We start from the raw sequence: 27,009 nt of genomic DNA, 5'->3' as shown, positions 1-27,009 counted from the left end.
GATTACACAACTTGACCAAAGAAAGCTACCGATATCAAACACAGGCTGTAAATAAGATGAAGTTTCGGAAATTGGTTGTCCGTTCTCTATTTTGTATGGTAAGGGAACGAAAGTATTTTAAATTTCTACTGCGAGGGGAGATGTAAATGATGAAGTAACAGTTGAGGATAGAATATATCGAAAACTACTAAAAATCAATAGTTGGACATGAGGTACGGCTCCCCCATAGTTATTTATTTTATAGGTGGCAGGTGCAATAAGGGGATGGTGGAGTGTTGGGAAATCGAAAGACAAAGACAACTATCTGCGAGTATGTGTACGCACGGATTTTATATAGGACGACCAGAGAGAAGTAACCGTCGGCAGACTGAGCCTCAACAGAAGAATACTGAAGGAGGCAGCACAGAGAACTCTGATTCGATCGATACTTTAGTACTGCGTCTCCATCTGCGGCCCTTGGAAGGTGGGAACTGATAGACGAAATAGAGAACACCATTGCGAAACGCTACAAATGAGAAGTCGTGCACAAAGCTGTTAAAATTCTCAGAGAGTACGTACCTAGAATATTCAAGCAATGAGCTGCTTGTTACTACACACGAGTTAGTAGTAACGTTTTAATTATCGCGACGAAAAAAGTTACGCAATTATTTTTTTGTTTGTTTGTGGGTACGTGTTTGCAGCCCTGGTAGAAACTGAAATCTCCTCACCACAGTATTGCAACGCGCCGCTAGTAGGCCCAGAATAAAATGGCGCAGCTCGTTGAAAACATGGAGTATCGTGAGATAATTCGTTTTAGGACGCAGCGAATGTGTTCCAGCTGTGTTTTATGGTAGAATCCTGAAGCGATGCAATCCGTCAACAAAGGAAATTGCTTACAATACGTTAGTTCGTCGTCCAGTCTTAGAGTATTGGTAGTCTGTATGGGGCCCTTAACATTTGGATCTGATTCAAGAGATTGAGAAGGTCCAAAGAAAAGCGGCAAATTTCGTGACTGGTACATTTAGCTATCGCGAGAGCGTAACAAATCTCTTAGAAAGTTTGAAGTGGGACGCACTTGCAGATAGACAACGCGCTAAACGGAAGGGAGTGGTCACTAAATTCCAAAATCCGATCTTCGCCGAGGATGTAGAGCATATATTGTTACGACCAACTTTAAAATCGCGCAATGATCACCATTCAAAGGTAAGGGAAATTAGAGCTCGTACTGAGGCGTTCAGACAGTCGTTTTCCCCTCGCGCGATCCGCGGGTGGAACAGAGGGGGGGAAATATGACTTTGGCGCGAATAGTGCCCTCCACCACACACCGCCTGGTGGTTGCGGAGTATATATGTAGATGTAGATGAATTTCAGTTTGTACCAGGACTACAAGGAAGTACCTACAAACAAACGAAAACATGCTTACGTAACCTATTTTCTCGTCGTGATAATTGCAACTCTGTGACTACCGCTCTGAGAAAAGACCTTGACAGCAAAGTCGGATTTATGCTCTTTCTTTGAGCAACGTTCGGAACAGGAACAGGAAAAGAATACAGTGACAGTGGTGCGCAAAGAAGCCTCCACCACACACCGAAAAGTGACTTGGCGCAGGCAAGTGTAGGTGTAAGCCGGCGGTTGCGGCAGGTATGCTAAAATGAAGTTTGTGGCAGGTACAGTAATAGGAGGACAGAAAGAAACTACTTAAGGAATACGGGTATGTGAGTCGTACGGCAAACGCACTACAAGAGGACCTTGTCACATCACAGTTATCTGAGATTGATAGGATTCATTTGCCAGGTAGCGTCGGTGGAATCGTGAGAAAAGTGTTTGGAAGGTAACAGAGATATTCGTAGCGACAGAACAGCAACTGTGTTGACAGTTTTACGTAATGTATCACTTATTTTTCAGTCCCAGTGGCATATTTTTTAAAATACGAGACTAGTGTTCATCTCCGTAGCATTCAGATATGTGATGCTCATGCAGACACGAGACTCGATAGTTTCAAAAATGGTTCTAAGCACTATGGGACTTAACACCTGAGATCATCAGTCCCCTAGAACTTAGAACTACTGAAGGTGGGTAGGACGTCAAGCGGGCCGACTTGGAGCAGGAGAGGCTCCACAGGACATTTTAATTTCCAGTGTCTATACTTTTACAAATAAATTCATAAAACTTTGTCAGCATGACCAGGAAGGATACAGAATTTACACTCATAGCAATGTAAGTTCGAAAACATAACGTAATAATTTTCTTTACATGTGAAATTTTTTTCACTTAGTAATGGCAGCATTTGTTGCTATAGGTACACTTTTCTTCATAAGTTAGAGAGATTCTTCGATGAATTTTGCACAGCATACAAACCATACTTAAAGGTATATGAAACTCTAGAATTTTCCAAATCTATTAAAAACTGTGGTAAAAACTGAGGTAATTAACTATAAAATGTGTGTTTTTTCTAAACATGAAGTTTAAAATATAACAGTTCATTCGTTTTTTCATAAATTAAATAAATTCTAGAGTTTCATACACCTGTGAGTATGGTATGTATGCTGTGCAATATTCATCGAAGAATCTCTCTAACTTATGAAGAAAAGTGTACCTATAGCAACAAATGCAGCCAATAGTATGTGAAAAAAATAATGAAATTTCAGATTTAAAGAAAATTATTACGTTATGTTTTCGAACTTCCACTGCTATGAGTGTAAATGCTGAATCCTTCCTTGTCTTGCTGACAAAGTTTTATGAATTTACTTGTAAAAGTATAGACACTGGAAATTAAAATGTCATGAGACGCTTCTCCTATTCCGAGTCGGCCCGTTTGACGTCCTACCCCCCCCCCCCCCCCCTAAAACCTAACTAACATAACGACATCACACACATCCATGGCCGAGGGAGGATTCGAATCTGCGACCGTCACGGTTCCGGACTGAAGCGCCTAGAATAGCTCGACCACAGCGGCCGGCGTCAACAGTTTGCTGACGCAGCTACACAGATATGAAGATGATCCAGGAAGATCGAAACTAGTCACGTATTAAAAAAGATGTGCAACAGGGACTGAACAATGAACGATAAGTTAAAATTATTTTAAATATCACGGAGTCTCTAGCGCCGGCGTAATCTTGGCTGGGTGAGCGGTGTCGGTAAGAAGGCTGTGGCCGTCGGCGTCAACGGCGAGTCTGCCGCGCCGGCTGACACCGGAACACCTCTCCGCGGTGCAGGGCGGCTCGGCCCTTGAAACGGGAGCCAGCCGCAGCCGCAGCCGCAGCCGCGAGTCGTGTGTGCCCGGCTGGCGGGCCGGCGTGTATCGGGTGTTGCGGCGCCGTCACGCGCACCTCCGCGCCGCTTCTCCGAACCTCGCGTGCACCACGCCGCTCCGCACAGCCGCCGATCACGTGGGGCCGTGCGAGCGAGTGCGGCCTCTGCCCTTCCCGTCCCTTCCCACCCCCTGCGCTGCCATGAACATGTTGCTCACTGCACTTCTCCGCAGCAGTTGCTATCATTTCATCTGCACTAATTACTAAAAGGTTTGTCGAACAGGTCGGCATCTAAAGGCTCCTGACAGCAAATTGACATGTGTTACAAGATACGGTTCTAGGAGCTTCAGCCTGCTACGGTCGCAGGTTCGAATCCTGCCTAGGGCTTGGATGTGTGTGATGTCCTTAGGTTACTTGGGTTTTAGTAGTTCGAAGTCTAGGGGACTGATGACCTCAGATGTTGAGTCCCATTGTGCTCAGAGCCATATGGACCATTGTGTACAAGATCTAGCATTCTTGTAAGCGTGCAGAAATCTCATTTGCCTGAACACAGTCCACGTGCTTTCAATAAATGGAATTAGGACGCTATTTTGGTCGGCTACGACATTTTGGTGCGAGCTCAGCGAAAGAGGAGTCGTGGTATGTTATTTTAAGGACTGGCCGGCCGGGGTGGCCGAGCTGTTCTAGACGCTACAGTCTGGAACCGCGTGACTGCTACGGTCGCAGGTTCGAATCCTGCCTCGGGCATGGATGTTTGTGATGTCCTTACGTTAGTTAGGTTTAAGTAGTTCTAAGTTCTAGGGGACTGATGACCTTAGAAGTTGAAGTCTCATAGTGCTCAGAGCCATTTGAACCATTTATTTAAGGATTGATTAATGGATGAAAAATTTATTCTACCACTTACTCTGTGTATTGAAGATATGTCCACCAATAATTGCAGGATCAGTAGAGAAACATATTTTAACTTCTAAACACTCGCAACATCACTGATTAAAACGCAAATACAGTCATGATGGAGGTTCAAAATGGCTCCAAACGCTATGGGACTTAACTTCTGAGGTCATCAGTTCCCTAGAACTTAGAACTACTTAAACCTAACTAACCTAAGGACATGGCACACGTCCTTGCCGGATGCAGGATTCGAACCTGCGACCGCAGCGGCAGCGCGGTTCCCGACTGAGGCTCCTAGAACTGCTCGGCCACAGCGGCCGGCTAGTCATGAGGGAGTTTGTAACGACAAATGAAAGACAGCAATATTGAGATTCATTGCGATTTGAAGCTAGTACGAATACTTCAAATACGCACTTATAAACATTTGTAATAAGCGAATGTTGACTCATGTACCTCATCTTTTGCTGTGATTGATTACGGGAAAATTTATCTTCTAAATAACGAAGTGTTTGTGACAGGGTCATTTGTTTTTATGCCTTACCGAGATACGATAATTTTTCGATTTTATGCTTCTGAAACAACGCTAACTTTCATATACTCAACTACATTCTTCCAGCAATTTGTGATTTATTTAACTCATATCGCTCGATATAGTGCTCTTACGAAGGTTTACTTCGCAATCAGCGTTTGCTTTTACAAGTCTGCACATTGTCAGTTCACACATTCAAGCAAGTGCAGGTTGGTATGCTTGCGCCAGCTTGCTTGATTAAAAACTGGTCAAAAATCAAGCAGTTCGGTCTAAATGTTCGCGTAAAATTACCTGCAGATGGCCCAGCAGGCTTGCAGAAACTGCTTGAACAAGTATGCTTGTCAACTTTGCAGTTACATGAGGGAGGAGACAAAACTCTTGATGCTACAAACATCATCAAAAATCCTAAGCTGGAGCAGATTAATCCGATACGACCACCTGAGGACGTTTAGTATGAAGTCTCCAGTGGAGTGGTTCAACGTGTAATGAAACTGCGAAAAACGGCGATGGAGAGACATGTGATGATCGTGCAAGCGTACGGGGCGTAGTCACAGGGAGGAAATATATTTTCGACTGCTTCGAACGCTTTTGAGACAGGAAATACACCCTTGTGATGCACCAATTTCTGGTCCACCTAGACCAAGCAGAACAACAGTCGTGTGTAACTTAGGCAACCACTGGCACAAAACAAATGATTATTCCTGAGATTGGTATTGAGGGATTGTAGGAGTAGCAGAGACAGTGTTTGTACCGCCATTCACGATGATTTCGGCAAACGGAAAATCTGTTCTTGTTTGCATTGTACCGCAGAATTTGACTGACGAGCTGCAGCAGGAAACAAGAATGGGTACTGTTAGAGATATCACAGAGACCCATTTTTTTTCTGCAAAACCAGAAGACCTGCTGTTAAGTTTGGCCCAGAGTTGTGCGCGCAGTCATCGCAATCGAAACGCTTTACTACGGACGCCCGAAGATTTGTGACATTCATTGTTGTAATCGATTTCAAATCTTCCAAATTTTCTCATGGTTGCAAAAGGTATTTGCGAACGATGCAGACTAGTTTCATATTGAGTACAGGTGTTTTGTTCGTATCTTCTCTTTCCTTTGTTTTACGATACCACTCACCGAAATTTCGACAGGAATATTATGTTTCACTGCTAATGGTAACAATGACTCACCATCTTTTCCTGAATCTTGACGTACCTCGATTTTCTTACTGTTGTTTTTTGCAGACTTTTGCCTGATGCCTATATGTTGCCGCTTTCTGCCGTACCCTCAAGTTACAGTAGCAGAAACTGGTCATGCACACAAGTATGGCATAGCTAGAATTTTTTTGTTTAGCTGGCTGTAGTTGCTGCTTACTGTAATTGCTGCAGTTCGTGTTATGAAGAGGTAAGTGACTTCTGAAAAAGTATGGGTTATTGTTAGGATTTTCGCAATTCAGGGCCATTCTTTTATGTTAATTATTGGAAGACATGTTGTCACTGGATAGCAGTCAGATTGATTTGGGTTTTATATTGTTGGAGTAAATGAATAGGTCAAGTTTTAGTTGCCTTTGTCAGGGAAAATTCTGTACATCAGTGTTGAAATGATAAAAATAAGTAAAGAGACAGTAGTTTCAGTTCACAGACAGTAGTTCCAGTAGAACTGCAATAAATTTAAAAAAAGAAACACAGAAGAGTGTCACTTCATAAAGAAAGACAAATACTTTTATAAAGCTACTGGATCAACAAATCTTCTGATTGTTGAATCGGGCATGACTCAAACTAAATTAAGTATTTCTTAGTGCGCATGGCTGGCAATTAACAAGTATTAAATGACATTTAAACTTACAAATTAAAATAAGTAAGCTTTCCTGGTGTTCTCAGAGCTGTGACATGCACGGCAATTAAGAAGTGTAAGATGAAGCCAACGAGGAAGCGAGTAGCTATAGCACTGGGTGGCAGCCATAAAATAGATTGGACGACCTCCCTAGTGACGTAAAATTGCTATCAGCAAATGAGAAAAGCTTCAGATACAAACAGAAATCCGTTGTGCGTGGTATCTACATTCTTCTAATTCAGGGTGGTCGTCTTAAATAGGTAATATTTACTGTCTATGATTGTCTGGTGTTCGCTTCAAAGACAGGCAAGTAGACTGTTCTTTAGATGTAGATTAAAATTGTACCTATAAATGTACACCATGCAGCCAAATTTTTTTGTTCTCTTTTGTTTTTTTTTTCTAAAATTTATTGTTTTTTTACACTAACTTGAAAAAATGCACATTATAGCGAGATATTGTAACATCACTGGATCATTAAACTAAGAAAATAACTTATGAACCCATATTCCAGAGGAAGTAACAAGGTTAATATCCCAGACTGATCGCCCTGATTTCGATTATTCGTAGTTCCCCTTGTTGTGCTGCAGTGAATGCTGAAATGCCTCCTCAAACAGTGTAATGCCGCTTCCTTATACCATGGAGTCTGCGTTCTGTCTCTAATGCTAACGCTTTCTACGACAGTTTAAGCCCTAATGTTCCTCTCTCTTTTCCACCACCCTATCTGTTTCAGAGTATAACAAATTTGAGTATACAGACACCGACTCTTCTGATTATCTCCATAAATAAAGGTAATTACAGTACGGATATACTAATGAAATCGCCAGCCTGTTTTAGCAACCAAATGTTTGAAAAATACCTGTCGAGGTGGTGTAAGGTGTGAACTTCTTTGCAGGAGAAAGCAACTGGTACTGTCATTCACTAGAATCAATCAAGTGAAGCTGAAACTCAACTTCATGGGGATGTTTCCGATCCTTTTATCAATCTTGTGGCGTATAGTGAAAGACTTGCGAAGGCTACGTCACAAGTGACACTTTCAGTATTTAGAATAGTAGTTTTCATAAAGAAGTCAAAATACCTATTATTTTCGCGTACACAAACGACCACATTTCTCTCACAGTTTCCATAATTCCTTTTGGAGAGCAACTGTTCTTCACACAGAAGAAGGTAGACAGTGCTCGTGGCGCAACAAGTGCGCCTTGCCATTTTCACACATTGGTCTGCGGGGCGCACCTGTCGTTGATGGTACGTGACAAAATAACTAAAGGGGTGAAAGGTTATGGTCGGCTTCGTACACCTGATGCTTCAGTTCGTGTTGCGAGAAATATCATCAGATAATCAGATGATAGGAAACTATTCTGACTTTCACTTACTCGTACACAGAAGTATAAAAATGTGCACAGTGTATAAATAACACTCTCTTGTTGAACGGCCATAGTCGCAGTTACTAATTATTGTTACATGTCATTTATCTCATTCAGATAGAGATGCGGTTCTACTTTCAGTGACAAGTTTACACTACGTAGAAATTTTTTTTTGATAGAAGCAAACTTAATAAAGTAGGGAAACTTTCGCTCAGGTAACGAATTTAACGAATGATAAAATATAACGGTTTCATCTATGTTGTGAACATAATAACATATTTCAGATGACACATTATTGGCAAACGTTCTATGTGTATACTACCCAGTTAAAAATGTGGTGTACAAAAAGTACGAACTTTTCATTGAAGGCGTTCACGGACAATGTTTTATTTCATTGGAGCTAGCAGTTATGGGATGTTAGGCTGTAATAAATTAAATAATTTCCTGCAGCAAATAGGGCTACCATCTTCAAATTGTCAAAAACAGGGCAGTGCTTCACCAAAAGCAGAAAATTTTTTAAAAAGCCGGGCAATTTATTTTAGAATGAACAAATTGTTCATGTTTTACACAGTGCGGTAATAAACATGCTCTAATCTCAATATGAGCAGAAAATGATACGAGATACTTCTTATTAGTAGCACGCAATCGTATACAGCGGCAGTACTTCAGCGAAGTTTAGCGCTTCTAAAAACGATAACATACGCAAACTCCAATTTCAATGATTACTTAATTTTGTTTCAAAGCGTGAAAATATGGAAACAATGCTACACAAACTACATTACGTCGAATCGCTGTATTGGACATGTCGACTATGATTCAACGTTTCTCCAATTACACCACTGGCCTAGGGAACGTCGTGGAAAATTTCAGTCAAGTGCGTGGTGCTTATAATTCAGACACTACACTGTAATTCGTTAGATAATGAAATGCAATATTTTTTTACTAAGAAGCCGGACATTTTCTAAAGAACAAAAATGCCGGTTGGGTATTAAAAAAAAAGCACCGAAGTGCTGGACATGTTGGTAACCCTAGTAGCAAAGGACGTTATGTATGATAACCTGGACATAAATACTGCGCTATGGCATAGTCTTCACAAACATCTTATTGCATGCTGGCAGATGTTACATGACACTCCGCTTTACTTTGGAGGACGTCGCTTAACACTATGTGGTTTTTAGTATTTGTTAAGTAATTATTGCTGATGGCGAGAGTTTGTCTTCCGAATGGGTGCGAGAATCTATAGACGACTTAAGTGAGAAAGTAGAAGTGAAACAGCGTCAGTGCCGCGCGGGATTAGCTGAGCTGTCTAACGTAAGGCGCTGCAGTGATGGACTGTGCGGCTGGTACCGTCGGAGGTTCGAGTCCTCCCTCGGGCATGGCTGTGTGTGTTTGTCCTTAGGATAATTTAGGTTAAGAACCAGTGTCAGTGTAGTACAGCAGTACACAGCGCTCACATGTTCTATCTGGATCCTAAACACAAAATGTTAGTAAGCACTTAGAAAGCATAACTTCGACTTGTGAAATGTGTGCCTGTAGTTATGGAGAATAGTATTATACGTGATGTTTCGGAACGAAATTGTTGGAAGATGGTTGACTTGTTCGAAGCCAGGATCGATTTATGGGAAATAGTTTATTTCATTGCAGTAAGTAGGTGTCATTATCTCTCAGATCTTCCTGGAATAAAATTAAACAAGAGTCTCTTCGAACATATTAAGAGTGTGTTTCAGTCATAAGAATGCAGCTCCACACTGATACGATAGTAATTGAGGAGAGCCGGAACAAAAACCGATAAATCTGGATTTGCTGTTAAAACAGAAAGTAACAAATAGTGATCTCTAAATGGCTCCAGAAGCCATAAAAAGAACAAATACACCATAAAACACTTGCGTTGTGCTGAAAATTATTTTGTGGCAGCATGTATTACTCCCGTATTTCCGTCCTACAGCTCAAACACGCGAACACAACAAAAGTGGATATATCGGGTTTTGTTCAAATGGTTGAAATGGCTCTGAGCACTATGCGACTTAACATCTGAGGTCATCAGTCGTCTAGAACTTAGAACTAGTTTAACTAACCTAACGACATTACAACATCCATGTCCGAGACAGGATTCGAACCTGCAACCGTAGCGGTCGCTCCGCTCCAGACTAGCGTCCAGAACCGCACGGCCACTCCGGCCGGCGCTCCTCAGTTATAAAAATTGGAGCATGTTCTCGATATGTAGACGAGACTATAGTGTCGTTACATTTCTGGGACATAGAATGTGAGGATGACACCTAGTTATTGTCGAATCTGATCGTGAAGTAAACTGTTTGGCATGAAGCGATCTTGGCTTTTAATATTATCAATTACAGCACTGGAACGTCTCAGCAAACATGTGTAATTTATACTGACTTATTCATTTAGTAGATGTTAGTGTTAAAATGGTACATTTGTTGTAATTTTCCCTAACAACATAAAAATCTTCCTTCAGAGGAGACTAACACACAGTATTAATGGCATATTGCAGACGGCGTGCTTCGATAGCGCACCAGTGCACGAGCACGGCTGCACTCACCGGTCCTTGGAGGACTCCTCCGAGAAGACGTCGTCACAGTCGTCGCTCTCGCTGAGCGCCCTCTTGAGGGAGGAGGGAGGCGGCGGCGGCTGCGCGTGCGGCCGGCCGGGGCCGAGCGGATGGCCGGGGGCGGGCCCCGGGGGCGGGTGGACGCCGGCGGAGGCGGCGGCCCACCCGCCGTAGCCCCAGGGCACCGGCGGCTCCAGCGCGCCCACGCCCACGCCCACGCCCACGCCGGCACCGGCGGGCTCCGGCCCGCGCGGCACCACCACGCGCCACACGCCCGCGTTCTCCAGCCCGTGTCCCTGTCTCACCACCGTGGCACTCGTCACCTCGTAGACTCCCGCACCAGATCGCGTGTCACGTATAAATCCCCCACGCAGCACTCGACAGTCCACCTAAAGGTTCGGCTTAGCTCACACACACCAGCGTTCTTACACAATTGTCCAATTGAGAAGTGTCGATGGAGAACTGTCAATGTCCGATTAAGCAACAGCGATCTACGAGAGCTGAGTAAATTCTTCGGAGGTAGTCTGAGACGATGTTAAAATGAGGTGAGAATCTTCTTGGGAGACACGCAGTGTAGAATATCATTAATCTATCGAATAACTTCGGTGCTGCCCACTGCACGGCATTAACTCGATTTCCCACGGCGCATCTTCATTATGCCAAACACGGCAGCAGTCGTGCCGGAAAGCCTGAGTAATGTTTGGGCCGTTTAATGAACGATCGGCGGCGGGCGGGGGTGGCCGGACAATGGCGCATCCCGTGGCGGCTGACGAAGGCACTTGTCTTGGGCGGCGTCGTCTTGTGCGTCAATTAGGGCGGCACGCGGCCGGCGCGGTCTTCCGGCGAGGTGGAGGGGTGGCGCGAGGCGTGCGCACGCGTGCTCGTCCGGCGCGCAACTGACTGCGGCCGCCGCTCGCCCGCCGGCTGCCGTGCGCCGGTCGTGTGCGGAGCGCCGCTCGGCCACGCGGCCGCCCCCTCCCCCGCGCCGCTGGAGGGGAGGGGGGCCACCCCGCCGCGCCGCGCCGCGGCCGGCATCCGCATAACGCGGTGCGCGCCGCCGGCCGGTATCTCACGGCAAATGTAATTGCAGGCGCCCCCTATTGTGGCCCGATCGGCGCGCGGATCTGGGCCGGCGGTGCTGCGCGTGGCGAATCCTGCCAGTGTCGGTGACGGCTGTGATACGGCACCCTGTTGGTGCACGTAACAAAACAGCCGGTGCAACAGCTTTCCGGAGACACGATGGCAGCAAATCGGAGCAGTACATACGACAAGATCAACAATAGACAGTAAAATATTACAAGAGGCTCCATCCAATTCCATACCTATGCCAGTGCAACAGCTTTTCGGAGCTGAAATATGCTCACAATTTTTATTTACTTAAATTTGGCACATTTCGTGACAGTACCTTTTCCGTGAAATGTTTACAAGACGATATTTGTCTCGGCTTCGGTCGTCTAGTGGAAGTATGATTCCACAATGCAGTTTCGACGGCTGCAGAAATGACCTGGTTCAAAGCGTTTGCCTCATTTTTGGTGCTTCAAATACCATTTCTTCGAATGTCGTTTCTTCCTAAAGTCTATATAAAAAAAGTAGTGACATAATTCATTTTTTCCTGTTCACTAGAAAATATTTATAACGGCGACCTGCACATTGTTCACTGCCGACTGACTACAGTCAAAGACGACTCCAGCTTCAAAGACATTTTACACAACACACAAACTTCCACTCGTAATCAGTCTCTTTGATATTCTTCGTCACATCTACTAATAGTAATCAATATGCTGTCACTCTTTCAAATATACGTAAATTAGCATAAAATAAGGCAAATTACAATAAAAAAAATTCTGACAAAAATATAAGAAAACATTTACAACTTCCCTCATTAAATTTGGTATCGACAAATCCAGTAGAAAATAACACATCTCCCAGAACCATTACAGAGCTACGATGGCCGCAAATCGAAGCAGTTGGTTAGTCGGGGGACCCACAGTAACATACAAGAGCAACAACAGACAGTAAAATATTACTAGAGGCTCCATCGAATTCCATACGTATTCTGGGATCTGCTTCAGGATTGGTCTGGTATTCCCGGATGGTATCACTGACATCGGCTTTGAAAGATGGCAACTTCCATCGTATTAACAATCTATCGTCTCCCTGTGCAACTGGACATTTTGAGATCGCATTTGGACTTCTTGTTTTCTTCCTGTAAATCCATCTTCAAACAGAATGGCTGATGGACTTCGGCTATTTATTATAAAAGGTCAAATCAAAAAAACCGTAAGCCGTCTGTACTTCAGATTTTATGCTGCTTATACGTTTCTCTACGTCATCTTCGGCCCCCTGACCGACGTTTAGGCAGAATCGAACCTCATGTGCAGGCAGTCTGCAGCTGATGAACGAAGGGATTACTTTGTTAAGCAGTTAGTCTACGGACACCACTTACTACATTTGCAAAAAAAAAAAAAAAAAAACGTTGGCGCTCGGCGCGGTGGCCGATGCGAGCGACTGTAAAAGCATTTCCCATCTATAGTCGTTCTCATCATCCACCGCGTATATTACTGAATGCCTGCCCCTATTTTCATTGCTCATGAGGTTGGTTCTTCCTACACGTAGGTCAGGGGCCTGAAGATACGGTAGTGGAAAGCCGAAACTGTTCGCATAAGTAAAGCAAAACTTGAAATATAGACGGATGAAGGTGTTTTTGATGCCTTTTTTTCCCACCACGTACGACGATTGGACATGCCTACATTTCACACACCATTTGTAGCTGCTATTTTACTCGGCAACTGCTTGACTTAACTTGACTTGAGTATCCATATACTAACATTTATTTGGTTCGTTCCATCGTCTGGCGCGGGTGTATTAGGAGCTATCCGCATCTATTTGTAGTCTATCGTGGTGCAAGTTGCCATTGCGTTGTTTGTTTGACGAATTTGGCGGCCAAATCCCGACATTGTCTACCTGCTGTTCTGTCCTATCTGGTTCACATCAGTTTCTTTCAAAGAGCCAATTATTGTTATTCCTGCCATTTAAATTGATTCAGTTGTTTCTCCTTTCTGGGGTGTTCGTATGCTTGTGGACGGCCGTAACCATGCTGTCCTTACGATCCATATATGCTCTTCCGTCTATCATTGTTCCTATTCGACTGTTTTTCGCATATTATTCGCTTCATATGCAAATTCTCATTCTTGGAGAATGCTCCTAAATGCTTCTACGTTGTGTTTGATCCTTCCTTCTTGTATTTGTTGATAGCTGAAGGACAGCTTCATGTAGCAGAACCGTATGATTTCGCTTGTGGTACATGGAGCATCCAAAAATTGATTCTTCTTTACTAATGAAACAAAAAGCTGTACTGGTTTTTGGCTCCTGACGATTCTATGCCTCTGCACATCATGATTCCTTGTTTAATTCTTTCTTGTGTCTCTTGTGACAAGTAGCTGATGGAGAAAGCATTTCTAAACTCTTGGTACACACTGCATTCATTCTGCAACTTTTTGACTGCAGACAAATTCTAATTTATGTCGTCAGATCCAAAGGGGGGGGGGGCGGGGGGGGGGGGGGGAGGCTTTGCTTTACCAAACTGAGCTATCCAAGCTTTTGAATGCAAATTATTACCACCCTCTTTGTAATTTTGAAAATTTCGTACCAAGACGAAGAGCTTGTGGTCAAAGTCTCTGTCAGTAATTGTACTTGGTCTTTCTTGTCCATCAGATACTCGTATGTGATGCGTGGTCCCATGACACGAGCTACGTCTGTGTCATATGCACTACCTTATTTTCTAATATGAGAGTCGCAGACTCGGACGCACTCGATACGATTGTTGACCACTCGCTGATGGTGAACACACAACAGCTGGCTGACAAGGAGGGGTTCCCACAAGACTTACAGACTCCTTCATTGTGGAGTAAAATCGATCCCTACACTCCTCTCACTCCATACATTTTGTATGATCCTAGTAGTATCTTGCTTTCTTAGCACACCAATCCTCTACTTTCTTAACATGGTCCTGTATTTCCTTTGAATCTTTAATTAACTACACTCCTGGAAATGGAAAAAAAGAACACATTGACGCCGGTGTGTCAGACCCACCACACTTGCTCCGGACACTACGAGAGGGCTGTACAAGCAAAGATCACACGCACGGCACAGCGGACACACCAGGAACCGCGGTGTTGGCCGTCGAATGGCGCTAGTTGCGCAACATTTGTGCACCGCCGCCGTCAGTGTCAGCCAGTTTGCCGTGGCATACGGAGCTCCATCGCAGTCTTTAACACTGGTAGCATGCCGCGACAGCGTGGACGTGAACCGTATGTGCAGTTGACGGACTTTGAGCGAGGGCGTATAGTGGGCATGCGGGAGGCCGGGTGGACGTACCGCCGAATTGCTCAACACGTGGGGCGTGAGGTCTCCACAGTACATCGATGTTGTCGCCAGTGGTCGGCGGAAGGTGCACGTGCCCGTCGACCTGGGACCGGACCGCAGCGACGCACGGATGCACGCCAAGACCGTAGGATCCTACGCAGTGCCGTAGGGGACCGCACCGCCACTTCCCAGCAAATTAGGGACACTGTTGCTCCTGGGGTATCGGCGATGACCATTCGCAACCGGCTCCATGAAGCTGGGCTACGGTCCCGCACACCGTTACGCCGTCTTCCGCTCACGCCCCAACATCGTGCAGCCCGCCTCCAGTGGTGTGGCGACAGGCGTGAATGGAGGGACGAATGGAGACATGTCGTCTTCAGCGATGAGAGTCGCTTCTGCCTTGGTGCCAATGATGGTCGTATGCGTGTTTGGCGCCATGCAGGTGAGCGCCACAATCAGGACTGCATACGACCGAGGCACACAGGGCCAACACCCGGCATCATGGTGTGGGGAGTGATCTCCTACACTGGCCGTACACCTCTGGTGATCGTCGAGGGGACACTGAATAGTGCACGGTACATCCAAACCGTCATCGAACCCATCGTTCTACTATTCCTAGACTGGCAAGGGAACTTGCTGTTCCAACAGGAGAATGCACGTCCGCATGTATCCCGTGTCACCCAACGTGCTCTAGAAGGTGTAAGTCAACTACCCTGGCCAGCAAGATCTCCGGATCTGTCTCCCATTGAGCATGTTTGGGACTGGATGAAGCGTCGTCTCACGCGGTCTGCACGTCCAGCACGAACGCTGGTCCAACTGAGACGCCAAGTGGAAATGGCATGGCAAGCCGTTCCACAGGACTACATCCAGCATCTCTACGATCGTCTCCATGGGAGAATAGCAGCCTGCATTGCTGCGAAAGGTGGATATACACTGTACTAGTGCCGACATTGTGCATACTCTGTTGCCTGTGTCTATGTGCCTGTAGTTCTGTCAGTGTGATCATGTGATGTATCTGACCCCAGGAATGCGTCAATAAAGTTTCCCCTCCCTGGGACAATGAATTCACGGTGTTCTTAATTCAATTTCCAGGAGTGTATATTATGACTTTTGAACACTATTAAGGTAAATACATTGTTTGTTCTTTCATTTGCTAACTATGCGTATCAGTAGTTAGTGCCTTCAGTAGTTTGAATCTAGTATTTAGCTGGCAGTAGTGGCGCTCGCTATATTGCAGTAGTTCGAGTAACGAAGATTTTTGTGAGGTAAGTGATTTGTGAAAGTTATAGGTTAATGTTAGTCAGGGCCATTCTTTTGTAGGGATGATTGAAAGTCAGATTGCATTGCGCTAAAAATATTGTGTGTCAGTTTAGTGTTGATCAGAATAGGTAAAGAGGGAAATGTCTGAGTACGTTCAGTTTTGCTCGGCTGTTTGAAAATCAAATAATGTAAGAGATTTATCAGCACAGTAATTCAATAATTTTTCTGAGGGGACGTTTCAAGTTTACCGGTGAGCTTGCTGTGTTCAGTGACTTCGTGGTCAGTATGGCCATGCAGCATTATGTTTCTCCCTCCCACCATAACACCTGGACCACCAAAACGACCATGTGTAACAATACTGGACGTACCCTCATATGGTTATAATGCACCTAGGAGCATTCTCGAACATGAAGATTTGGAAGTCAGTGCGCTGATGTAACATTATGTGTCCCCACACAACAGAACTGACTACCAAAAAGATTTTAAATGATAGTTAATTGAAACCTCGAGCTGCTGACAGGTGTTGTTGATATCCCTCGATGTGAACAGCTGAAAATGTGTACGCCGACTGGGACTCCAACCCGGGATCTCCTGCTTACATGGCAGACACTCTATCCATCTGAGCCACCGAGGGCACAGATCAAGAGCGCGACTGCAGGAACTTACCCCTTGCACGCTTCCCGTCAGACCCACATTTCCAACTGTCCACAATCTACATACGTAAAGTACCTAATAAATGTTTGCCCATCCACTCATTACTCGCGCACACTAAGGTGACGATTCCCGCAAGAGTTCGGGCAACCTGTCCGCATTCGCACAGACGAAGTTCAATGGTTGGGTCTGCGAAGTCTGCATGAATGTATTTCCGTGGCTGACATGGTGTGGGCCAGGGGGACAGAGGCGCCCTGGGAGGTGCTTGTTGTCAGGCACGCTGCTCACAAGTCGCGACAAAACGGACGATTTCGCTCTTAATCCCAGGAAAAAAAAAAAAACATGTCTCCCAGCTAACATTTTAGTGCGCGAAACTCTCCAATGGCCTTGGAGAAGAAGGCATAGAACCTCGTTCCGTAATGCAGCGAGAATGATTATTCTGGGAGAGAGGTCTTCTGTGGCCACAGAAAAAAAATGTCAAAAACAGAGAGGCGGTATCATAAGGAAAAATAGTTGCCGAGGGGGTATCTGCCCAGCTTTGTCGAAGAAACCGAACCACCAGAGGGAGAACCGGATCGACGGCAATTGTATCTGCTATGTGTGACCTTGTAATTGGGAAACACTTGACCGCAGCTTGTGTTTCAGTAACAAGATGGAAGCAACGCAATTCTTCAAAGTCGGGATTGGGACCTACAGGATAGGGGGACCAGGCGTAAAAATTTTAAAGTTTTGACGTAGGTCGAAGATGGATTTCGCAGTTGTAGCGAGACAAGAACAGCGCTGAGCATTATAGGCGGTGTGCTGCTTTGTCAGGCAAGGAAATGTTACGGTTGAACAAGGGAACCAAGGGTTTATGGTCAGTAAGATGAAACTTAGAGCCACATAGAAAAAAAACATGATATTTCTGGAGAGCATAACTATGCCAGGAGCCTCTTTTTCCAGCTGAAACGCTGCTGCGCCGGAGTGAGGGATTTAGAGGCAAGAGGTCGTTCAGAGCCATTGACATATCGGCGCGCTTGACCAGGTTAAGGCCGTACTGTGAGGCGTCAGTCGCCAAAACTAGCTAAACAAGGCGCCGAGGGTAGTTAGGATTTCAACGTTTGAAAAGCAATCCGGGCTCCAGTAGAAAAGACACATGCGTAACAAGACAAGGAACGGGTGGGCCAATGTGGCCGCCATCGGTAGGATTTTGTGGTACTAAGCTCTCTTCCCTACGTAGGCCTGAAGCTCCTTTGTGGATGTGGGGCGAGGCATAGACGTAACAGCGGAGTTTTGGTCTGCTGAGGTGAACCTCAACCCACGAAACCTCGAACTCCAGAAGGCCGAAAAAACTGAGGTTTTGCGAGGTTTCGCGGACTGTCAGACAGAAAACAAAGTGTGCAAAATTTTCAAGTGATCGACCGCGGTGGAGCCTCTAACACCAAGATCATCCAGACAATTAATGCAACCCAGGACAGATATTGTCAATTGCTCTAAAAATCCTTGGAAAGTAGGAGGGGCACTAGCCACACCAAAAAGAAGGCGCAAATATTGACAGAGAACAAAAGGAGTATTCAACACCAGAACTCGCCGAGATTCTTCACCCACAGGAACCTACAAATACGCTTCAGACAAATCCCTTTTAGAAAACTACTGGTCACCCGATATTTCGACCACCAGATCTTCCTGGTGTGGGCCATGATACGTATCCATGACATTAGTACTGAAATTGTCATAGAGGCGAAGTTTCCCCGACGGCTTCTAAGCTACAACTAACGGAGACGACCATTCACTAGCCAAAACCTCTAGAGACTGAAGTCTGTCCAATTCTGCTTTCACTTGATGATGCAGTTGATGGTTGATTTAAGTACTCAGGCGCGGCGAGACTACGGTCGGCGCACTCACACCCCTACGCACTAGTAACAGGATACAGCATATATATATATATATATATATATATATATATATATATATATATATATATATATATATGCTTCTTTTATTTTTTACCGCTCTGAGGCTCACATCATCTCCTCTTTATATCGCACCTTCTGTAGGATTCTTTTGTTTTGTTACGTGTGGAGTCACGAGAGACTTATTTTCGTTATTTTCTAGAGGTTTATGAATAAAGCTATATTTGTGTTAATTAGATCGCAAAATTTATACAGGGTGTTAAAAAAGGTACGGCCAAACTTTCAGGAAACATTCCTCACACACAAAGAAAGAAAATATGTTATGTGGACATGTGTCCGGAAACGCTTACTTTCCATGTTAGAGTTCATTTTATTACTTCTCTTCAAATCACATTAATCATGGAATGGAAACACACAGCAACAGAACGTACCAGCGTGACTTCAAACACTTTGTTACAGGAAATGTTCAAAATGTCCTCCGTTAGCGAGGATACATGCATCCACGCTCCGTCGCATGGAATCCCTGATGCGCTGATGCAGCCCTGGAGAATGGCGTATTGTATCACAGCCGTCCATAATACGAGCGCGAAGAGTCTCTACATTTGGTACCGGGGTTGCGTAGACAAGAGCTTTCAAATGCCCCCATAAATGAAAGCCAAGACGGTTGAGGTCAGGAGAGCGTGTGGTCCATGGAATTGGTCCGCCTCTACCAATCCAACGGTCACCGAATCTTTTATTGAGAAGCGTACGAACACTTCGACTGACACAGGTAGAGTATCCCGTGTGAAATCATGATAACGTGCTCCACTGAGCGTAGGTGGAATAACATGGGGCCCAATCAAGACATGACCAAGAATGCCTGCCCAAACGTTCACAGAAAATCTGTGTTGATGACGTGATTGCACAATTGCGTGCGGATTATCGTCAGCCCACACATGTTGATTGTGAAAATTTACAATTGGATCACGTTGGAATGAAGCCTCATCCGTAAAGAGAACATTTGCACTGAATGAGGATTGACACATTATTGGATAAGCCGGCCAGAGTGGCCGTGCGGTTCTAGGCGCTACAGTCTGGAGCCGAGGGACTGCTACGGTCGCAGGTTCGAATCCTGCCTCGGGCATGGATGTGTGTGACGTCATTAGGTTAGTTAGGTTTAATTAGTTCTAAGTTCTAGGCGACTGATGACCTCAGAAGTTAGGTCACATAGTGCTCAGAGCCATTTCAACCATTTTGTTGGATGAACCATTCGCAGAAGTGTACTGGTGGAGGCCAATCAGCTGCTGATAGTGCCTGCACACGCTGTACATGGTACGGAAACAACTGTTTCTCCCGTAGCACGCTCCATACAGTGACGTGGTCAAAGTTACCTTGTACAGCAGCAACTTCTCTGACGCTGACATTAGGGTTATCGTCAACTGCACGAAGAATTGCCTCGTCCATTGCGGGTGTCCTCGTTGTTCTAGGTCTTCCCCAGTCGCGAGTCATAGGCTGGAATGTTCCGTGCTCCCTAAGACGCCTATCAATTGCTTCGAACGTCTTCCTGTCGGGACACCTCCGTTCTGGAATTCTGTTCCGATACAAACGTACCGCGCCACGGCTATTGCCGCGTGCTAATCCATACATCAAATGGGCATCTGCCAACTCCGCATTTGTAAACATTGCACTGACTGCAAAACCACGTTCGTGATGAACACTAACCTGTTGTTGCTACGTACTGATGTGCTTGATGCTAGTACTGTTGAGCAATGAGTCGCATGTCAACACAAGCACCGAAGTCAACATTACCTTCCTTCAATTGGGCCAACTGGCGGTGAATCGAGGAAGTACAGTACATACTGACGAAACTAAAATGAGCTTTAACATTGAAAGTAAGCTTTTCCGGACACATGCCCACATAACATATTTTCTTTCTTTGTGTGTGAGGAATGTTTCCTGAAAGTTTGGCCGTACCTTTTTGTAACACCCTGTATAAACCTACCCTCTAGTGGCATACAAATACAGCAATTAGTCGCCCCTCCAAATGTCTTCAGCGCTGGTGGCAGCACTGCAAATCGCAACACGTGGTGCAGAAACTGCAGATCAACGTGCACAGAAAATATTGAGCCGAAGAGGGAACAAACACACACATAAGTACATTGATGCTAGTAATTCTAATTAACGTGGCTCTAACTGTTCACCATCTGGTCAAATTATTAAACTGAAAAAAGAATCTGGCAATTTCTCATTTCACAAAAACAAATAAAGAAGGATTTAAGATCCCTATTTATTACAAATATACGCTAAAAATCTGCTTTGGCAACATAAAAAAGAAACAAAAAATGAAGCCACAGGAACAACGATTCGATACAAGTCCTAAGACCTGAAATCAGACGGTATAAAGTCAAGATCACAGTATTCCAGGAAACTAAATTCTGAGACGAAATGACAATTCTTTATTGTGTCCCTTGATCAAAATTCAGAGTTCGCACACTGCTCAGTTGTATGCAAAATTCCAAAATCAAGAAAGAGACATTTGGCTCACTGGCCCGATTATAAGTAAAGCGTTAGAGACTAGTTTTCCAGGAAACAAGATCCTGGTACAGGGTTACCAATTCAGCAATGAATGAAAAAAATCGAAAGAAGGAATTGTGCGACGTAAACGAAAGTTAGTGGACGTGCTTCTGCATTTGAATGATGATGTCTGTTCAAATTTCGCGCCAGTCGTGGAAGATTGGCGCTAGTAGAGCCCCTTTAAAGCGACAAAGACGGCGTTATCAACACTTCACTGAGTTGAACGACGCCATGCAACAGGGTCACGAGAATCTGAATGTGCCTTCTGCGGTGTTGCAGGAAGACTTCGCAGGAATGTAGACACTGCGCACGATTGCTGGCAGCAGTGGGCATGGGAATATACAGTCGCAAGAAGACTGGGCTCCGAACGGCCACGGTGCACTACGGAGAGCGAAGACCATCGTTTTCTGTGTATGATTCAGACGCATCGTGCTACATCTGCAGCAACGATTTGGGCAGCAGTTGGCACCACGGTGACACAACGAACTGTTATATATCAGTTACTTCGAGGACAGCTCAGAGACAGACGGCCTATAGCTTGCATTACACTGGTCTCAAAACCACTGCCATTTGCACTCTCAAATGGTGTCAAGCGAGAGCTCCTTGGAGGGCAGGGTGGAGGTCTGTCGTGTTTTCTGATGAAAGCTGGTTCCGCCTCGGTTGTGTTTTGGTTAGGAGAAGGTCAGTTGACGGCCTGCAACCAACCTGTTGCCGTGCTAGACACGTTCGAGCTATACCTCGTATAAATTTTTTGTTGGTCTCTCTGTATTTTTTGATAATGTTTTGTTGTGGTGACATGAAAAGTTATGGTCCGGGGTGCAATATCGTATGACAGCAGGAGCACTCTCGTCCTTACCCACGCACCCCGGCTGCAAATTTGTACCTCTGTCCAGTGATTCGGCCTGTTGTACTGCCATCCATGAACAGTATTCCATGGGGTATTTTCCAACAAGATAACGCTCGTCCACATATCACTCTTGTAACCCAACACGCTCTACCCAGTGTCGAGATGTTGTCTTCGCCTGGTCGATAACCAGATCTGCCTCCGGTCGACCAAGTGTGGCCTATCATCAGACGACAACTCCAACGTCATCCACAAACAACAACAGCATTGCCCATCCCTGTATTGATCAACCAAATGCAACAGGCATGGAACTCCATCCCACAAACTGACATCCAGCACCTGTACAACAAATGCATGCATTTTGAAGGCTTGCAATCAACATTCTGCCGATTACGCCGGTTATAAATGCACAAGCATTTCACATTTGCAATGGCTTATCTCACGCTTACATTAACTTGTGCTTTTATAATGTTAATCACCTAAATATGTCATCTAGACAAATGTATTTCCAGAATTTCATTACTGTACATTAATTACATTTTGGTGTTGCGATTTTTTTCCTCATTGTATAAAATAGCATTTGTGCTGCAAGTTTGTTTTGCTAATTAATGTGGGATACAACTCTATCTATTTGACAGGTAACACCCTACGTGACAGAAACCCTCATCAGCTACACCACTATCAAACTTCGCGCAGTGGAGATATGACTATCTAATCAATATTTTGACCCTAATAGTCAGACAGAAGTTCAAAAATGGTTCAAATGACTCTGAGCACCATGGGACTTAACTACAGTTAACTACTGAACTACTGAAACCTAACTAACTAAGGACATCACACACATCCATGCCCGAGGCAGGATTCGAACCTGCGACCGTAGCGGTCGCGCGGTTCCGGACTGGAACGCCTAGAACCGCTCGATCACTCCGGCCGGCACAGACTGAAGTGGAAATAGGTAGTGTACATAAGGTAGTAGTTCTAAGTACCTTCCACAAAAACTAATTTGAAAAGGGTTATCGGTTCTGATTCCTACTGAAATTGAAGACGTCCACCGTGATTGCACAGATATTGTCGAAAAAGACAAGGGTGAAATTCGACAATCAAACACAAATATTTATGGTTACAAGGTACGTGCAGTTGCCAAAGTCAGGGATTGGCGGAGTCTCTAACACGGTTCCATGTAAAATGTGTATAACTCTGTCTGACTACAATTCGCTGGATATCAATCCAGATTGCGAACAGCAAACTACACGCTAATCTATCGCATATATATGGAGCTACGACTGCTGCTATTTGCGGTTGCGAATACCAGACTAAGAGAGGAACTCACCTCCAGTGTTTCTATCCAGCTGGTGCCGCACAATGCGTACGACGTACTGCAAAGTTGTGAACTGCACGCCACATCGATGAATCGACCGAAGTACCACAATCGCACTGTTCGATACAGGACCCGGAACTGCCTCTCCAAACCAGGTACGAAATTTCTGTGCCATGCGTACCAAGGATCTTGGTGAGATTCGCCTCGCGGCAACAATCTGAATTTCGACGAGATTTGCCATGCATGTAAAACCGAACGTATTGTGGGGCCTTGCGGATGCCACTTGACACATCATCATCTTATTAGAAATGTCACTGCCACAGTATGATCACGGCTGATCTTTGTCTCCACCTTTCATCTACCCTCCTGACCTACCCCGGTAGCTGAGAGTGGTCAGCGCGACAGAATGTCAGTCCTAATGGCCTGGGTTCGATTTCCGGCTGGGTCTGAGATTTTCTCCGCTCAGGGACTTACCGTTTCATCCCCATCGACGCGCAAGTCGCCGAAGTGGCGTCAAATCGAAAGACTTGCACCCGCCGAACGGCCTACCCGACGGGAGGCCCTAGTCACACGACATTAAAAAATAGATTATCGGCGGAAAATTATAACTCACGCCCTGCCATTGGTGGATCGTGCATTTTGAAGGAACTTCGCAGTAGGAGGATAGATAAAAATGTAAATGTCGTGTGACTAGGACCTCCCGTCGGGTAGGCCGTTCGCCGGGTGCAAGTCTTTCGATTTGACGCCACTTCGGCGACTTGCGCGTCGATGGGGATGAAACGGTAAGTCCCTGAGCGGAGAAAATCGAGACACAGATTCACCATTCCCGGCTGGGTCTGAGATCCACCAATGGCAGGGCGTGAGCTATTATTTTCCGCCGATAATCTATTTTTTAATACACAATACTGCCTCCTTCCAACAATCGGGTAGATCTTTTTTCACCAATTCTTGTGGCTTCTTGCAGGCACCCTGCGGCACATGCCTCGGTGTCAGAGTGAGCACAGCAATCGAGACACAGATTCACCATTCCCACGGGAATACTGGTATGGGAGCAATCATGTCCCTAAAAAAAAAAAAAAAAAAAACCACGCTGATTCGGCGTTCTTAGGAATGCCCATGGAAAAAAACATTGTCAGGGCTACCTGCGAAAGTTGAAATGGACTTCGTCCTCGCAGGGATCAATTGCGAGCGCCCTGTACCGACGTGATCCGACGAAGAGGCTATAAAACTAAGGCGCCGGCCATTGCACGGAAATACCCAGTCCCGATAAACGTCTGCTGGACACAGACAGATTTCCTGTCTTTAAGTCCCGTCCGCCATCGTTCCTCCAGCAGGGGGAAGCGTTGACAACGACTCCTCATCTGCCACCCTGGCGTACTGAGCTCAATCCTTCACAGCCTCTAAACAGCCAGGAATAAAGTGTCGGTTCTGCTACCAACGCCGACGTCGACTGCAACCTTAGCTGTACATGAGAAAATTCCTTGACCCCAAAATACTACGTGCAAAATTACGTTACAACTAGCACCGTGCCTAATCACTGTCAACCTTCCCTACTGTTCACTGATCACTGTGCCTCCTTAAATCGACACGAGTGGTTTAATTCGCATACGGTTCATAACTGTAATCTATTAGGTGAAAGCGAGGTGAGCCCGAAGGACTAGCCACATTTCAGTTCCCTCCACAACCAGACTGACAACTGTTTGGTGCTTCAGTATGTGTCCCGTCAACCAACCCCTTCTTGTGGTCAAGTTGTGCCATGAATTTCTTTTTTCCCCAGTTCAGTTCACTACATCGTCTTTCTTTCGAAACTCCACGTAGAATCTATTGCAGAAGCTTTTAGTCTATCGGATGAAGGATAAACAATGGCCTGTTCACGACACATTGGACTATAAAAGTTTAGGTCGAGCCCAACGGCTGCAGGGCGAAATAAAATGGACTTCACTGCAGTGGATTAAATAGTTACCACCGACTGCCTGTAATATCGGCCAAATAGCCACTGACAGTTACGAAAGAAGTAGTCAACATTCACAAATTTACGGATAGTCATCCGAAGAGCACACAGCCACACTCAGAAGAGAAACCATTAGAAGAAATTCTTCATTTGTGTGGCCATAATTGTCCGTCGTTGCTTTACAGCTTTTCAGGGTATTTTTGTTCTGTTGTTGGAACTACAAAAAGTGCGTGTTTTTTCACCAGACGCATTTCGCTTTATTGAGGTAAAGCATCGAAAGTGGTTGTAATTAATTTATTTACATTTTGACTTGTTGAAGACCGAAAAACAGTTCGTCAACAATATGTTGCTGTTTACTTACAGTGACTTCCGCTTGATTTCTCGCCTATATAGGGAAACGCCGTCTGCTAGCACATCATTGATGTTTCTCTTCTTTAGACAGTGATAGTTGAAGTCAAATTTTTAGTTGGTCTGCAGAGCTACGCATTTTTTATGTTTTACACACAACTGTTTTCTGTTTGTTTGTATACTTCTATAGAATTAGACCACAACCATCAGTGTCAAGAAGAAAATCATCAACGATGTGCTAGCAGACGGCATTTCTCGATGTAGCTGAGAAATCAAGCGGAAATCACCGAAAGCAAAAGCCTACATATTGTTAACGATCTTAAAGCAAATGAAAATATAAATAACTTAATTACAGACCATCGATGATGCTTTACCTGAATAAACCGATACGTGCATCACAAAAAAAAACACGCGTATTTTGTAGTTACAACGGCAGAACGAAAACACCGTCAAGAACTAGAACGAAAGATCGTCACTTTCATTTTCAGTGTCGCATTTGATTGATTCCTTTTTCTTAATTTTGTTCTAATGATGCTCACTGGGTTTGTAACGGGTTTCTACGAGTTGATTTTTAGTTGCTGTAGCCTAAGTTGGGAAATTTTCAGCTTTGGTACCGTCTGCAACAATATCAAGATCTATGGTTTCTAGTGCCACAAAATCACGTTCGTTATACAAAATGGGTTGGTAGAATTAGATGCTGATTTGTTCGAGCCAAAGGCCATTGTTACCGATGTAGCCCGCTTTGCAACAGAGGACGAGGTCAACTTGTCCCAGTCGCTTCTGTCTAAATTATTTGATTTTTGGATTAGGATTAACGATAATGAAACATAAGTAAGTAATGACAGTGAAACGTATATTGCCTAAGATGGTCATGTAGAGCAAAGGTTCGCAGATAGCTGTTATGCCACAAATCCTTATGCTGATTGCCTCCATAATTATATATCACGAGAGGTAATGTACACGTCAGCAATCCAACCCACATTTAACTAGCGGCAGCGGCTACACTGTGGGACCTTTGGGTGCCTCACCCTGTGAAGAGTTATTAGTATCCGTATGCCGAAGCTACTTAGAAGTATGAACTATAACTAAATGATTAGTCACCTTGTCCCGTTCGTCATCTTTCTTCGATCTCCCTCATATTCATTTTGGAATCTTTAACTTTTTGATGCCGGCCTGAGTGGACGAGCGGTTCTAGGCGCTACAGCCTGGAACCGCGCGACCGCTACCGTCGCAGGTTCGAATCCTGCCTCGGGCATGGATGTGTGTGATGTCCTTAGGTTAGTTAGCTTTAAGTAGTTCTAAGTTCTAGGGGACTGATAACCTAAGAAGTTAAGTCCATAGTGCTCAGAGCCATTTGAACCATTTTTTAACTTTTCGATAACATCGCTATATGTATTGCATTTTGATGTAAAATCACCGAAAGCTGCTA

The 27,009-nt window shown here is 44.9% G+C and overlaps 1 protein-coding gene across 1 annotated transcript in view; it reads right to left on the bottom strand.

Moving 5' to 3' along the window:
• The window catches only part of LOC126267711 (hairy/enhancer-of-split related with YRPW motif protein), a 186,086-nt gene that overhangs the window by 31,830 nt on the left and 127,247 nt on the right, over nt 1-27,009 (bottom strand). Inside the window, exons 3-5 of the mRNA XM_049973049.1 lie at nt 11,221-11,586; nt 10,548-10,787; nt 10,390-10,478 (exon numbers count right to left, since the gene is read on the bottom strand). Coding sequence (XP_049829006.1) covers nt 10,390-10,478; nt 10,548-10,787; nt 11,221-11,586 — 695 coding nt within the window. The remainder of the gene's footprint in view (nt 1-10,389; nt 10,479-10,547; nt 10,788-11,220; nt 11,587-27,009) is intronic.

Source organism: Schistocerca gregaria, chromosome 1 (assembly GCF_023897955.1).
Source record: "Schistocerca gregaria isolate iqSchGreg1 chromosome 1, iqSchGreg1.2, whole genome shotgun sequence".
Lineage (NCBI taxonomy): Eukaryota > Metazoa > Arthropoda > Insecta > Orthoptera > Acrididae > Schistocerca > Schistocerca gregaria.
Note: the sequence above shows the minus strand (reverse complement) of the source record. Positions and strands in the feature narration are given on the sequence as shown.